Source organism: Panthera tigris, chromosome D3, assembly GCF_018350195.1.
Source record: "Panthera tigris isolate Pti1 chromosome D3, P.tigris_Pti1_mat1.1, whole genome shotgun sequence".
Classification (NCBI taxonomy): Eukaryota; Metazoa; Chordata; class Mammalia; order Carnivora; family Felidae; genus Panthera; species Panthera tigris.
In genome coordinates, this window is record NC_056671.1 from 23579831 (window position 1) to 23593215 (window position 13385).

The 13385-nt window shown below is 44.0% G+C and overlaps 1 protein-coding gene across 5 annotated transcripts in view; it reads left to right on the plus strand.

The window, feature by feature from the left end:
- Window positions 1-13385, plus strand: part of THOC5 (THO complex 5) — a 31308-nt gene that overhangs the window by 6322 nt on the left and 11601 nt on the right. For 4 of the 5 annotated variants that reach the window (XM_042962322.1, XM_042962320.1, XM_015537667.2 and 1 more), the window contains exons 6-13: window positions 1280-1426; window positions 2797-2911; window positions 6614-6746; window positions 7468-7500; window positions 8994-9071; window positions 9994-10034; window positions 10278-10377; window positions 11757-11865. In XM_042962322.1, coding sequence (XP_042818256.1) covers window positions 1280-1426; window positions 2797-2911; window positions 6614-6746; window positions 7468-7500; window positions 8994-9071; window positions 9994-10034; window positions 10278-10377; window positions 11757-11865 — 756 coding nt within the window. The remainder of the gene's footprint in view (window positions 1-1279; window positions 1427-2796; window positions 2912-6613; window positions 6747-7467; window positions 7501-8993; window positions 9072-9993; window positions 10035-10277; window positions 10378-11756; window positions 11866-13385) is intronic. The other variant, XM_042962323.1, reaches the window with a different exon arrangement.

A 13385-nucleotide genomic window follows, 5' to 3' on the forward strand; every position in this document is an offset into this window, starting at 1 on the left:
GAGAGACAGAATCCCAAGCAGGCTCTGTGCTGTCAGTGCAGAGCCCAACATGGAGCTCGAACTCACAAACCATGAGATCATGACCTGAGCTGAGACCAAGAGTTGGACACTTAACCTGCTAAGCCACCCAGGCACCCCAATAATTATGCTGATTTTTGAGAGACATATTTATTTGCTTTATACATTCATCACGTAATGATAGTTAAATACTAATAGAGGCAAAATTCACATCAGGTTTTTCTCTGAGTTAATAGTATTGAGTCATTGTCAGTTTTGACTATGTACTATGCATAGATCAGATATTATTGGGGGAACCAGGGGAAGGTAAACTGTCAGTACTGTTTTTGAAACTTCTTATGTATCTTAAACTGCTTACAAATAAAAGATACTAAAAACAGAAGAATGGGATGCCTCAAGCTGTAACTGTCACTCAGATGAAAGCTGACAAATTCAGAATACAATAGAACTCTAGTCTCTGGAGAGGCAGGTGACCACCATTGGCCCTGGTCAGATAAACCTGGGTTCAAATCCCAGCTCTGCCACTCACTAGCTATGTGACTTTAGGCAAGCTGCTCATCTGTAGGAGTCTCCATCTCATTTGAAACATGGAGATAGAAATCCCCATTTGATAGAGATGTCCTGAGAATTAGGTGAGGCTGTCATACAGTGGGTGTTTAATACCTGGTAGCTGCCATTATTACCATCATCTGTCCATGACCTGTGCACTATGTTAATGCAGGAAAGAGTATGGGATTTCTTTAGTATATGGGAATCACTAAACATAACAATTGAAGCCTCTAGATCGTTTTCACACCTGGTTATGCCATCCTGAATCTTCCCCATCCCTTGTTTATGTGATTAATGTTTTAAACTTAAGAACAGACCCTTAGGTTTTTTTCTGTTAAACGTAATTTATTGGTTTCAACCTGTCAATGTAGGCCTAGACTGTAGTGTTTTTATTGACTTTTTCAGCTCTTAGCTCTCTTGCTAAGCTTGGAGATAATCTGTAAATTTGATAAGCATCCCTTCCAAGTCTTTAATTCATGGATAAAAAGGTTGAGCACCATGGATAAGGATCCTGTGGTATGTAATCATCTACTTCTCTTCCAAGTGAGGTATTTACTAACGAGCATTTGCTGAGAAGACTTGATGGATTCCAGGTTCCTGGGTAGTTGTAGACCAGGGCTAAATGGGCATCTATGGAGGGAACTGTGGGCTTGCTTATTCCATGGTTTGGAGTCTTGAGAACAGCAACTTAACATCTAGTATTTGCCTGCAGGTCGAAGCATGAAGAAATTGATCTGGTCAGTTTAGAGGAGTTTTATAAGGAGGCTCCTCCAGATATTAGCAAGGCTGAAGTCACCATGGGAGACCCTCACCAGCAAACCCTGGCACGTCTGGACTGGGAGCTGGAGCAGCGAAAAAGGTTGTGTTTCTCCCTTCCTGACCTTGTTAACCTGTGCAACACAGACCTTTACCCATGGGGACAACGCTTTGTCATGACCCACAGTCAGACAGTGCAGTTCTGTGGAACCAGCAGAATGATTTCTTAAGACCAAATCTCATTTTGTGATTCATTCACATCTGATAATTCAGACTTGGAATTAATTAAGGCTGTTAATAGACAATTGGAGTAACATTTTCTTTAAAATTTTAATACCTGAGACCTAAATATCTTTTGTACTGTTAAGTCCAATTTTGTTTTTTGCTTGTTCCTCCTGCCTCTAAGACTACCCCTATGGTACTTTAAAATTGTGCAAACATTATTTTAGAAGGTTATACAATATCTTGTATGTAGACAAATTATAATTTATATAGTTTTTTCTTTATTGGGTTAGACTTTTATCATTTTTTGCTATCATAAATTATGCTTTCAGGAACCCCTTTACACATAAAAATTTCCCATACTAATAAAGGTCTTTTACTTATTAAAAAGAACATTTCTACTGTGTAACTTAATCTAGGTATTTTTAAGAATATAGCATTTTTTTTTCATACTGGATTTTTCGTGGCTGCATCCTTTTCATTATGGTGACTTTCTTCCTCTGTATTTGTACAAGAATTCTAGGGCATTTGGTTGACACAGCTCTGTTTTCCATTGGAGAAGTAGGTGTTTTATTTCCTTTTTTTTTTTTCTTTTCTGTTATAGAATGTATTCTATTCAGTCTATGTTAATGAATTTAGTAAGCACTAAGTTTGACTCTTATGGAATTGGTGCCAGATTTTAGCAGATCGGACTGGCCCATCACTCCTCTGTCCAGTACACTGCTTGCCTTGGGCATAGGTTAAACCATGAGTGTTGTATTGCTGTGGTCCATATCCATCCCTACCCTGCCCCATTCAGTCCAGTCTGTGGACCTCATTTGGGTCCTATAGTTGCTAGATCCACATGTTTGTGAAAGTTTGGGGTCTAGACCCTAGAGGCAAGAAATGGAGCAGGAAATGACACAGGGATATCCCCTAGTGGTTAATGGGCAGAGCCTCTGGAGCCAGACAGGCATGGATTCAAAGCCCAGCTTTGTACTTACTCTTAGCTGAGTGACCTTGGGTAAATTACCTACCTCCTTGAGCCTTTGTTTCCTTCTTTGGGGAAAAGAAGAGTCCCTATCTTCCAGGATTTTTATAAGATTAAATGCAATAATGCTTATAGTTCTCCAAGTGCCTGGCACATAGTAAGTACTAGGTAAACATTAGTTAATCACGACTGCTGTCATTAGGTGGCTTGTGACAGTGAGTAGATGTATCGGGAGATCTCTGAGCAGCTTCAAGTGACAGTGGTCTGTCCTCTCCCCATAGGCTGGCAGAGAAGTACCGAGAGTGCCTGTCCAACAAGGAGAAGATCCTCAAGGAGATTGAGGTGAAGAAGGAATACCTGAGCAGCCTCCAGCCTCGTCTCAATAGCATTATGCAGGTGAGGCTTTCCCCCACATACTCCCCTACCTTGGCCTTTTGCTTTGCCTTCAGCACCCAGCAAGACCTTGCTGACCTGAGGCCTCCAGCAGCCACATCCCCTTTGGGTTTTGCCAGGTCTGTTACCCTAACGGATGTCAGAGCCCATTGCAAGGATGGTCTTGTCTCTAGTTTCTACCCAGCCAGTGCAGTAAGGTTGTGTCCTGGGTGGAAGAGATGCTGCCCGGTGAGCTCAGGAACATGTACACACATTTATGTGAGATGTTTTCTTTTCACCCAGAGCTTCTTCCAGGTAAAATACTTTTGCAAACTCTAGGTTTAATTTACCCCAGAATAGTTTCCATCAGCCTCACAGTTTCCAGGCATGCTTAGATGTGGATGTCTGTTAGACTCCCTGACTGTACCTTGGGGGTAGATGTTTAGCAGAGGTACTCTCTCTGAAAAGAACTTTACTCCTATTTGAAAGCCATCAGGTACCTTAGGAGGATAAGTCCCCACTTTAGATTGTAATGTAAAATGTAATGTCTTTCTTTTTTTTTTTTTTTTTAATGTTATTTATTTTTGAGAGAGAGCACAGTGGGAGAGGAGCAGAGAGAGAGGGAGACACAGTATCAAAAGCAGGCTCCAGGCTCTGAGCTGTCAGCACAGAGCCCAACGTGGGGCTCGAACTCACGAGCCATGAGATCATGACCTGAGCCGAAGTTGGATGCTTAACTGACTGAGCTGCCCAGACGCCCCTGTAATGTCTTTCTATATAGGTGACCTGATTTTTGTTTGCTCTGTGAAGCAGATTGCTCTAAATCCTTATAGTTTTTTTAAACTTTTTTTTTCTTAACTCTTTTTTAAGTAAACTCTGCCCAACGTGGGGCTTGAATTCACAACCCCAAGATTAAGAGTTGCATGCTCTACAACTGAGTCAGTCAGGTGCCCCTGGGAGTTTTTGCTTTATAAACTAAAACACGAGTGTTTATTTTTTATTATTATTTTTTTTTATTTATTTTTGAGACAGGGATAGACAGAGCATGAACAGGGGAGGGTCAGAGAGAGGGAAACACAGAATCCGAAACAGGCTCCAGGCTCTGAGCTGTCAGCACAGAGCCCGACGCGGGGCTCGAACTCACGGACCGCGAGATCATGACCTGAGCCGAAGTCAGACGCTTAACCGACTGAGCCACCCAGGCACCCCAAAGCACGACTGTTTAAAAAAAAAATTTTTTTTAATGTTTATTTTTTGAGAGAGCACAAGTAGGGAAGGAGCAGAAAGAGAGGGAGACACAGAATCCAAAGCAGGTTCCAGGCTCCGAGCTGTCAGCACGGAGTCCAGTGTGGGGCTCAGACCCACTAACTGTGAGATCATGACCTCAGCTGAAGTCAGATGCTTAACCAACTGAGCCACCCCAGCGCCCCTAAAACACAACTGTTTAAAACAGCGTACATATATTACATTTAAAAACATAATTTTTATGGGGCGCCTGGGGGACTCAGTCGGTTAAGCGTCCGACTTCGGCTCAGGTCATGATCTCACAGTTTGTGAGTTTGAGTCCTGCGTCGGGCTCTGTGCTGACAGCTCAGAGCCTGGAGCCTGCTTCTGATTCTGTGTCTCCCTCTCTCTCTCTGCCCCTCCCCTGCTCATGCTCTGTCTCTGTCTCTCAAAAATAAATAAATGTAAAAAAAAAAAAAAAAATTTTTTAACACAATTTTTACAAAAGAAAAGCATACAGTTCCTAAGTGTATAGCTCAGTGAATATTCTCTAGTGAACACATCTATGTAACCTGCACGCAAATCAAGAAAGAGAACATTACCAATTTTCCAAAAGATATTTTATTCCCCCTCTCAGTTACTATCTCCTCTCACCCTTCAGTAACTATTATCTTGATACCTAATGTCATAGGTTAGTTTGGCCTGTTTTTGAGTTTATACAAACAGAATTGTATATATACTCTTGTGTCTGATTTCTTTTGCTTAACATTATGTTTGTGAGATTCATCTGTACTGTTGTGAGCACCAGGAGTTCATTTATTTTCATTAATACTTAGTATTTGATTGTGGGTACTTCCAGTTTGGGGCTATTATGAATAATAATGTTATAAGCATTCTTTGTCGTTTGGTGTCGTATGTACATATTTCTGTTGAATATATACCCAGGAATGACATTGCTGGGTCGTAGAGTATGCTAGGCATATATTTAGCTTGGCAGACACTGAAACAGTTTTCTAATGTGATTGCACTGATGTACAAAATTCCCCCCAGCACCATATGAAAGTTCTAACTGCTCCACATCCTCACAAGTGCTTGGTATTGTCAGCCTCCTTGATTTTAGCCATTCTGAAGGGTATTGCCTTTCTCTGGGGACCAGTGATGTTGAGCACAACCCCTTTTTATACTTCTTTGCTTTTGGATTACCTCATTTGCAAAAGGCTTATTCTAGTCTCCTGTTCATTTTTCTATTGGATTGCTTGGACTTCTTTATATATTCTGGAGATGAGTCTTTTGCAGATATTTTTCCCATTTTATGACTTTCTTTTTCACTCTCATAATGGTATCTTTTAATGAGCAGATGTTCTTAAATTTTATATGATCTAATCAGTGTTTTCCTCTGTGGTTAGGATGTCCTGTTTAAAAATCTCTCTCTCTGTCCCAGGGTCATGGAGATATTCTCGCATTTTCTTATAGAAGCTCTATTGTTTATCTTTCACACTTAGTATCTAGGATACCTGGAAGGGAACGTTGTACATAGTGTGATGTAGGGTCAGTTTCATTTTTTTTTCATGTAGGTATTCAGCTGGGTCATTTATTGAAAAGGCCATGCTTTCCCCACTGTTCTCCAGTGCCACTTTTGTCATAAATCAAATGTCCATGTAGGTTTGTGTGTCCTCTATTTGTCTTTCCATGCACCAGTATCACACTGGCTTATTTATGGTAGCTTTGTCAGAAGCCTTGATGCCCAGGGGCGCCTGGGTGGCTCAGTCAGTTAAGCAACCGACTTTGGCTCAGGTCATGATCTCACAATTTGTGGGTTCAAGCCCCTCATCAGGCTTTGTGCTGACAGCTCAGAGCCTGGAGCCTGCTTTGCATTCTGTGTCTCCCTCTCTTTCTGTGCCCCTCCCCCACTCATGCTCTGTCACTGTCCTTCAAAAATAAATGTTAAAAGAACTTATTAAGAAAAAAAATAGTTTAAGAGAAGTCTGATGCCCAGTAGTGTGTGCTCTAGCTTAATTTTTCAGGATTGTCTTGATTGTTCTTGGCCCTTTGCATTTAACATATAAATTTTAGAATCAGCTAGTCTATTTTCACCTGCTGGGATATAGACTGGGGTTGCATTGAATCTGTAGATCAGTTTGGAGTGAACTGATTTCAGGGCAGTGTTGAGTCTTCCAGGCCATTAACGTGGCCTTTCATTTCTCAAACCTTTGTGTAGAGGCTTACACACCTTTCACTTACTTATTCTTAGGTAGTTTAAGTCTTCTTGATGCTCTTGGAAATGCTTCTTCTTTTTTTTTTTTTTTTTTTTTTTCCATTTTCATACTGTTTGTTGCTTGTGTAAATTGATTTTTTTGTATTGACCTCTTATCTACCTATTCTGTTAACTTATCATGTATTTTTAATAGATAAAAAAAACTATTATAGTAACTCAGCAGCCACCTCTTCACATGTGGACTGCCTACAAAGGGAAAATAAAAATCCTTCTTTTGTTGCATGCAGGCTTCCCTCCCAGTGCAAGAGTACCTATTCATGCCGTTCGACCAGGCTCACAAGCAGTATGAGACAGCTAGACATCTGCCACCGCCTCTCTATGTCCTCTTTGTCCAGGCCACTGCGTATGGGCAGGCCTGTGGTGAGTATGGGGGCTGGGTGAGGAAGAGGGGCTGTGGGAGCAACAGCCATGGCCGATTGAGTCATTTGGAAGCCCTGCCTGCTGAGGAAAGCTCCCTGGTCCTGCTCAGAAGTTCCCAGGTGACAGACGCTGCCTCCCCTCTGCACCGCCCAGCATGGCTGCTCTGACCAGCTGGCCTGAGGCTAGACTAACCTGGTGGGCATTTCAGAATGGATGGCTTTGAATCTTCAATGAGCCTGGCTGGTCGGCTAGTGGGTGTAGTGCCCTGGCAGCCTGCCTGCCTGGGCTCCCAGACACTCACCCCATCAAGGCATGCTTGGCAGGTGGATCAGCACTTCTTCTTCCGCTTCAGAGAGAGGACTTGGTGAACACAGGTCCCAGGCAGCTTTCCCAGACTTTCATGACGCCCAAACAGGCTGCATGTCGTTAAAGTGAATTACCAAGTGGGAAGACGTGTCTGCTTTAAGCTTATGGGCGACCCTTTACTCCATAGAGTTTTGAAAAGGTTTTGGAGACCTTACCTTTTGCCCTACTGCAGCTTTCACCCAGCACCTAAACTTTTCTTCTTCACCCCACCGCATCAAACAGACCTGTACAGCATCAGTGCATGCCTGTCCTCCCAGCCATGGGCACCGACACATTACTGTCTCTCTTCTTGTGTCTTCCTGGTCCTCCTGGTCCTCTCCTTCCCTTTTGTTCTCCTTCTTGTTTCCATCATCAGCTCATATGAAATCCTCCCAGCCCCCTAGACAGGGTGAGTAATTTTCTTTTCTTTTGTGTTTAAACCCAACCTGTTTCCTTTCCCATTTTACTATAGAATTTCAGAATTAAGCTACCCAAAAGAACAGTTTGGCATTTGCCAGTGGTTGGTGGGGGCATCTAGCTTGTTTGGGTGAGGTATGTTGGTTCATGCAGGGCTGTCAGAGAGCAGTGGCCGATCACCTGGAAGTATTATCTCAGCGGCCTTGCCAGGTAGAGGAAGTTTGTCATTCCTCTTTAATGCAGTTGGGCAAGCCATTTCAGTCTCCTATGACTGTCTGTGACCCGTATACCATTTTGGTTTTTTTTTTAATGTTTATTTTTGACAGAGCGCCCATGCGCATGAGTTGGGGAGGAACAGAGAGAGAGGGAGACACAGAATCTGAAACAGGCTCCAGGCTCTGAGCTGTCAGCACAGAGTCCAATGCGGGGCTCGAACTCATGGACAGTGAGATCATGACCTGAGCCAAAATTGGACACTCAACCAACTGAGCCACCCATGTGTCCCCCTTATACCTTTTTGAATGGAGCAAGAGAGGTGGTGGCTTGTCTGACCTCCCAGTAGACCTACAAAGTTCCACAAAGGCAGGCCAGGTGTCTCCTGGGGAAAGTGTTAGTCCTGGTACATGGAACAGCCCTCTTATCTTCCTGTTTAAGACACCAAGCTCAAGTTGAATAGACCTAGTCTTGAATCCTAGCTTAGCTACTTCCTGGCTAATGTGTCTAACTTCTCCGAGCCTTGATTTTCTCATCTCGTGGCTATAGTAATAGTATGGTTCTCATAGAGTTGTGAAGGTTAAACATTAATTTGAAAAACATAATGTTATAAGTACAATTACAAGCATCAGCTCATTTGGTCTTTGCCACCCAACCAGGCAGTTACCATTTGTCAAGACAGGATTTCTTTCATAGATGCAGAAAGTGGGGCTCAGAGCAGTGAAATAACTTTCTAGGTGTTTAGGAATTGGTGGGGCAGGGACTCAGATCTGGGACTAAACTGCAGGGTCCAAGCTCCTGTGCACTGTCCTGCCTCCCAGTTAAATGTGACAGTACCAGCCAGCTGCTTGGTGTAGTACAGAATAGAGAGTAAGCAAGCACTGAGATGAGAACCGTTGTTTCTGAGATGTGAACAGTTAGGGCGTCTGGATGATAACCTTTAAGACAGTTGGCAGAGGAGTATCCCGTGGCTTTAGGCGCTAGGGTGGGATTACATGTTGGTGTAAGCCTGAAAAGGGAACCGTTCACCATAGTGTCAGGTGGTGCTTGTCTAAAATTTGCACTTTGGATTGTTTTCAGTAAATGATGGAAAAAAGCTTTAAGTTTCCCACCTTGTTCCTCCTCATGTGGAGAAAGGGCTTTTGCCTTTCCACCCCCAGTCAGTTAGGAGTTGTGACAAAGGCAGAAGAAATGCAGCCCCAGAGTTAGCCTGTTGTGTAGTTTAGCTCCTTCCCTCAGCAGCTGTCCTACAAAGTTTTTTCTTGCTCACAGATAAGACGTTGTCTGTGGCGATCGAAGGCAGTGTGGACGAAGCCAAGGCTCTATTTAAGCCTCCTGAAGACTCCCAAGGTAATGTGGTCGGGATCCTTCCCCAAGTCTTCCATAGCTGGGTCCAGGGGCACCAGGTCAACACCTCAGAACAGTGCTGGTCCTTTGGAAATAATCTGTACTCGTTCTGAGTAGCAGGGAGCTTGACTTTAATGTCTTAATGCTCAAGGGCAGACGGGGTAAAGCATTGGTTGTGGATTTTGGTCCTGCCACTCACTAGCTCACTGATCCTGGGAAAGTTCTTTAACATTTCTTTCTTTTTTTTTTTTTTAATGTTTATTTATTTTTGAGAGAGAGACAGAGACAGAGCACGGGCAGGGGAGGGGCAGAGAGAGGGAGACACACAATCTGAAGCAGGCTCCAGGCTCTGAGCTATCAGCACAGAGCCCGACATGGAGCCCGAACCCATGAACTGTGAGATCATGACCTGAGCCGAAGTCAGACACTTAACCAACTGAGCCACCCAGGAGCCCCCTCTTTAGCCTTTCTGAGCCTCAGTTTACTTACTTGTCAAAACAGGATAGTAATACCTCATGTAAAATTATTGTGTCGATTAAATGAGGTCATACATGCAAAGTTCTTAGCATCATTCTTGGAACATAGCAACCCCTCAAGTTGTATTAACTGCTACTGCTGTTGCTATTTATATTACTGTTACTACCACCACTACCAACAACGGGGGTGGGGCTTGTGGTCCATAGGATTGCATTAAAAAGCACCTTCAAAAATAGAGGCAGTTGGATTATGAGGCATTCCTCCTTTTTTTCTCGCATCACCATGTTTTCTATACTGAATCAGCAGCAGCAAATTAGTTTATCATGTATTCTAAAGAAACCCATTTACAAATGACAGAGTCTCAGCCCCTTTAAGCCCCATGGGTTGAGGCACTTTAGGAGCATTGGGAACCTCCTTACCTCCAGATGCTTTCTCTCTGTGGTTGCAGATGATGAGAGCGACTCCGATGCTGAAGAGGAGCAGACCACGGTGAGAGCCGTTTGCCCTCCTGAGTGTGTCAAGCAGCTGCACTGGGGCCTGCTAGTTGGCAGGTGCCATCTTCCCTAGAAGCAGAAGAAAGAGGTGGGAAAGAAAGAGCTGCTGGGGTCTGGCAGCTGGATAGCTGAAGCAGCAGGTTCCAGCCAGCGGGGCTGAGGCCCTGGCCAGTAGGGAGAAGGAAGGGGCAAATTCGTATGACCAGTGCTCATCTGATTTGATCTTTCCTTTGTCCAGAAACGCCGGCGACCCACACTGGGAGTTCAGTTGGATGACAAGCGCAAGGAGATGCTGAAGAGGCACCCGCTATCTGTCATGCTGGACCTGAAGTGCAAAGGTCTGGCTCCCTTTGTTCTGGAGGATCCATAGCATTTGAGGCTTTTGCTAGCTGCAGGTGCACAAGGTTCAGCAAGCCAAAGTCCTTTTTGACCAAGAAAAAGATCTGGTTTCATATTTCTTTGTTTTTCATCATTGTTTTGCATGGAGTTTGATTTTTTTTCTTTAAGTCATAAGCATAACAACAGAGACGAAACTAGACACATAAGGGATGCTTGATAAAATTATACCAATTTCTGAATTGACTAAGTCAGATACACAGAACAAGTCACAAGAGTGTGCAGGATTCGAGTACTATGACCAGTGTACTTAATATCATACACATAAGTAGAAGTTTGTGTTCTGCAGAGAATGATTTGGAACTGGTTTTGTATGGATAAAGCAATATACACAGTATAAGAGCTAACTGTCACATGTAAGTTTCCCTCTCACCTGAGACTCCAGTCCTCGGTCTTACCTCCAAGGTCTTACCTCTTGGTGACAGATTTCTTACGTATTTTCTAGAACTATTCTATATATTTAGAAGCTTTTATACAAGTGTATATTTATCCCCTTCTCCTTTTAGTTTTTACACAAATGGAAACATACTCTACACACTTCACCTTTTTTAAAAACTTGTTATTTTGAGATAATTTTAGACTCAGAAGAGTTGCCGTAATAATAGACTTCTCATGCTCTTCATTCAGCTTCCCATAATGTCAGCGTCTTACTTAAGCATAGTACAGTGATCAAAACCAATGTTAATTTTATTGGTACAATTAACTAAACCACAGAATTTATGCAGATTTCCTTGTTTTTTCCACTAATGTCCTTTGTCCATTTTAGGATCCAGTCCAGGATCTCACATGACATTTAGTTGCCATGCCTCTTAGTCTCCTGCAGGCAGGACAGTCTTCTCCTCCTCAGTCTTTGCTTATCTTTCATGACCTTGACATCTTTGAAGACCAGGTTTATTTACTATGTAGAAAAACTCAATTTGGCTTTGTCTGTGTTTTCTCCTTATCAGACTGAGCTTATGGGTTTGGGGGAGGAATACCATAGACATGGGTTCATCATCCCATCATATCAGGGGTACATGGTGTCACTGGTACTAACCTGGATCCACTTGATGATCACTTGATTGCTCCCTTTCGATATTTTACTTTTTAGAAACAGTTAAGTCCAGCCCACATTCAAGGGGAGGGAAATGAATCTCCCCCTCTTGGAGAGAGGAGTTACAAAGAATTTGTAGACATTTTTTATTCAATATAAAATTGCCATTGAGTTTCTGTTTTTACAGTAAAAGCTCTTAAAAGCCTCGCTTTTACAGTTCCATAATACTGTAGACTCTGCTCTCATGTTCAACTTGTACATGGTCTTCTTTTCATCCTCCCCCTCCAGATGACAGTGTGCTTCACCTGACCTTCTACTACCTCATGAACCTCAACATCATGACGGTAAAGGCCAAAGTGACAACCGCCATGGAGCTGATCACCCCCATCAGTGCAGGGTACTGGGCAGGCGCTGTGGAGAGTGGGGCATGGGGGTGGGTGTGAGGAGAGCCTCTCCGCGGGCTGCTTTTGGTTCCTTGCGCACACTGGCTCTGAGGAGGTGCACTGCTCCGTTGACTTCTGTTGTCATGTCCACGTCTGGAAGTCCTGGCACCTCACTGGTATTTAGAAAGCACTTGCTGACTTAAGTTGGTCCTCTTACTACACAGCAGATGATAAAATGACTACAATGTATGGAAAATTGAGTAGGCAGGGCAGAGCAGCAGCTTGTTCTGACAAGTGGAAAGGTGTGAATGTAGAAATGGAATTTGGCAGACATGATGAGGTTGACAAATTTAGGCCTTCATTTACTCTTTCCCAAGGTGCTGGGACTTTTGCTTCATAGCCCAGCTCAGTCCCAGGTTGTCCTTACCTGGCAGCAGGAAGAGGTTTTGAGGAGGGTGAGTGGAGGCACGGTAATGACGGCCACAGGTTTGGCATCCCCAGGAAGCGCCTGGCTGTGGCAGTCTTGTTCCACGCTAGGAGTGGGAAGAAAGGAAAAGGGCCAAGAGGGCCTGAAATAGCCTCACAGGAGCACTACCTTGGCCTGGTACTCCTGCACACTTGAGTCTTTGGGTTGGCTATATAGAGACCACTGAGGGAGACACACAAGTCTGGTGCCTGGTGGGGTGGGGCTCTTCCCATGGCTGCCTGGTGTCCCTGTGTTCTCTACCCTACACTTACAGTCCATGCCCCCTTCAGGCCGCAGCCTTGGTCCCTGGACTCAAGAGTTATTTGATCACGCTAGGGCACTCTGGATGAAATTGACCCTATTCTCACCTGACCCCAGCAGAGGGAGCCCAGGGCTTGCTTCTTCAGAGTGCCCGGTTACACTGCCTGGCCAGAGCTCTCAGTCTAGCAGCTTGCGGGCCCTGGCCATGGTGGAGTTCCTTGTCACCAGCATTCTGCCTGCTCACCTCTCAGATGCCAAACCTACTAAGAAGAGGGCTGCCAGCTGGCCTCAGTGCATACTTAACTCCAGCTTCTCCCTAAGCTTTGCACATGCAAGTACTGGCGACAGTACTGCTGAGTGGATACCGGCTGGGCTCAGAGCCCAGTGTTTCCCAGGTCTGCCACTTATACCTGTGTGTGCACCTTTAGCCAAGTTTCCTGGCTTCTGAGGCTGGTTCCTCACTCTGGTCATGAATTGTAATATACACTTCCAGGGTATTTATGAAGGATCAGGTCTAGTGCTTAGCATAAGTGAAGCACTTGGTAATGACAGCTGGTAATGTCATACTTGGTAATGTGTTTATCATCATGAATTTGCTTTAACTCTTCACAATAACTTTACAAGGGGAGGAAACTACAACTATCATCGATAGATGGTCCGTGGCCCCAAAAGAGGGAGGGGATGCAAAAGGAAGCACCACCCTGAAACCAGGATTGTATCTTTATGGGCCTTCAGGTGTTGTCTAGCTCATCCCCCTATTTTTCAGATGGAGAAACTGAGGTCCAGGAGGCATCTGATAGTTGTGGG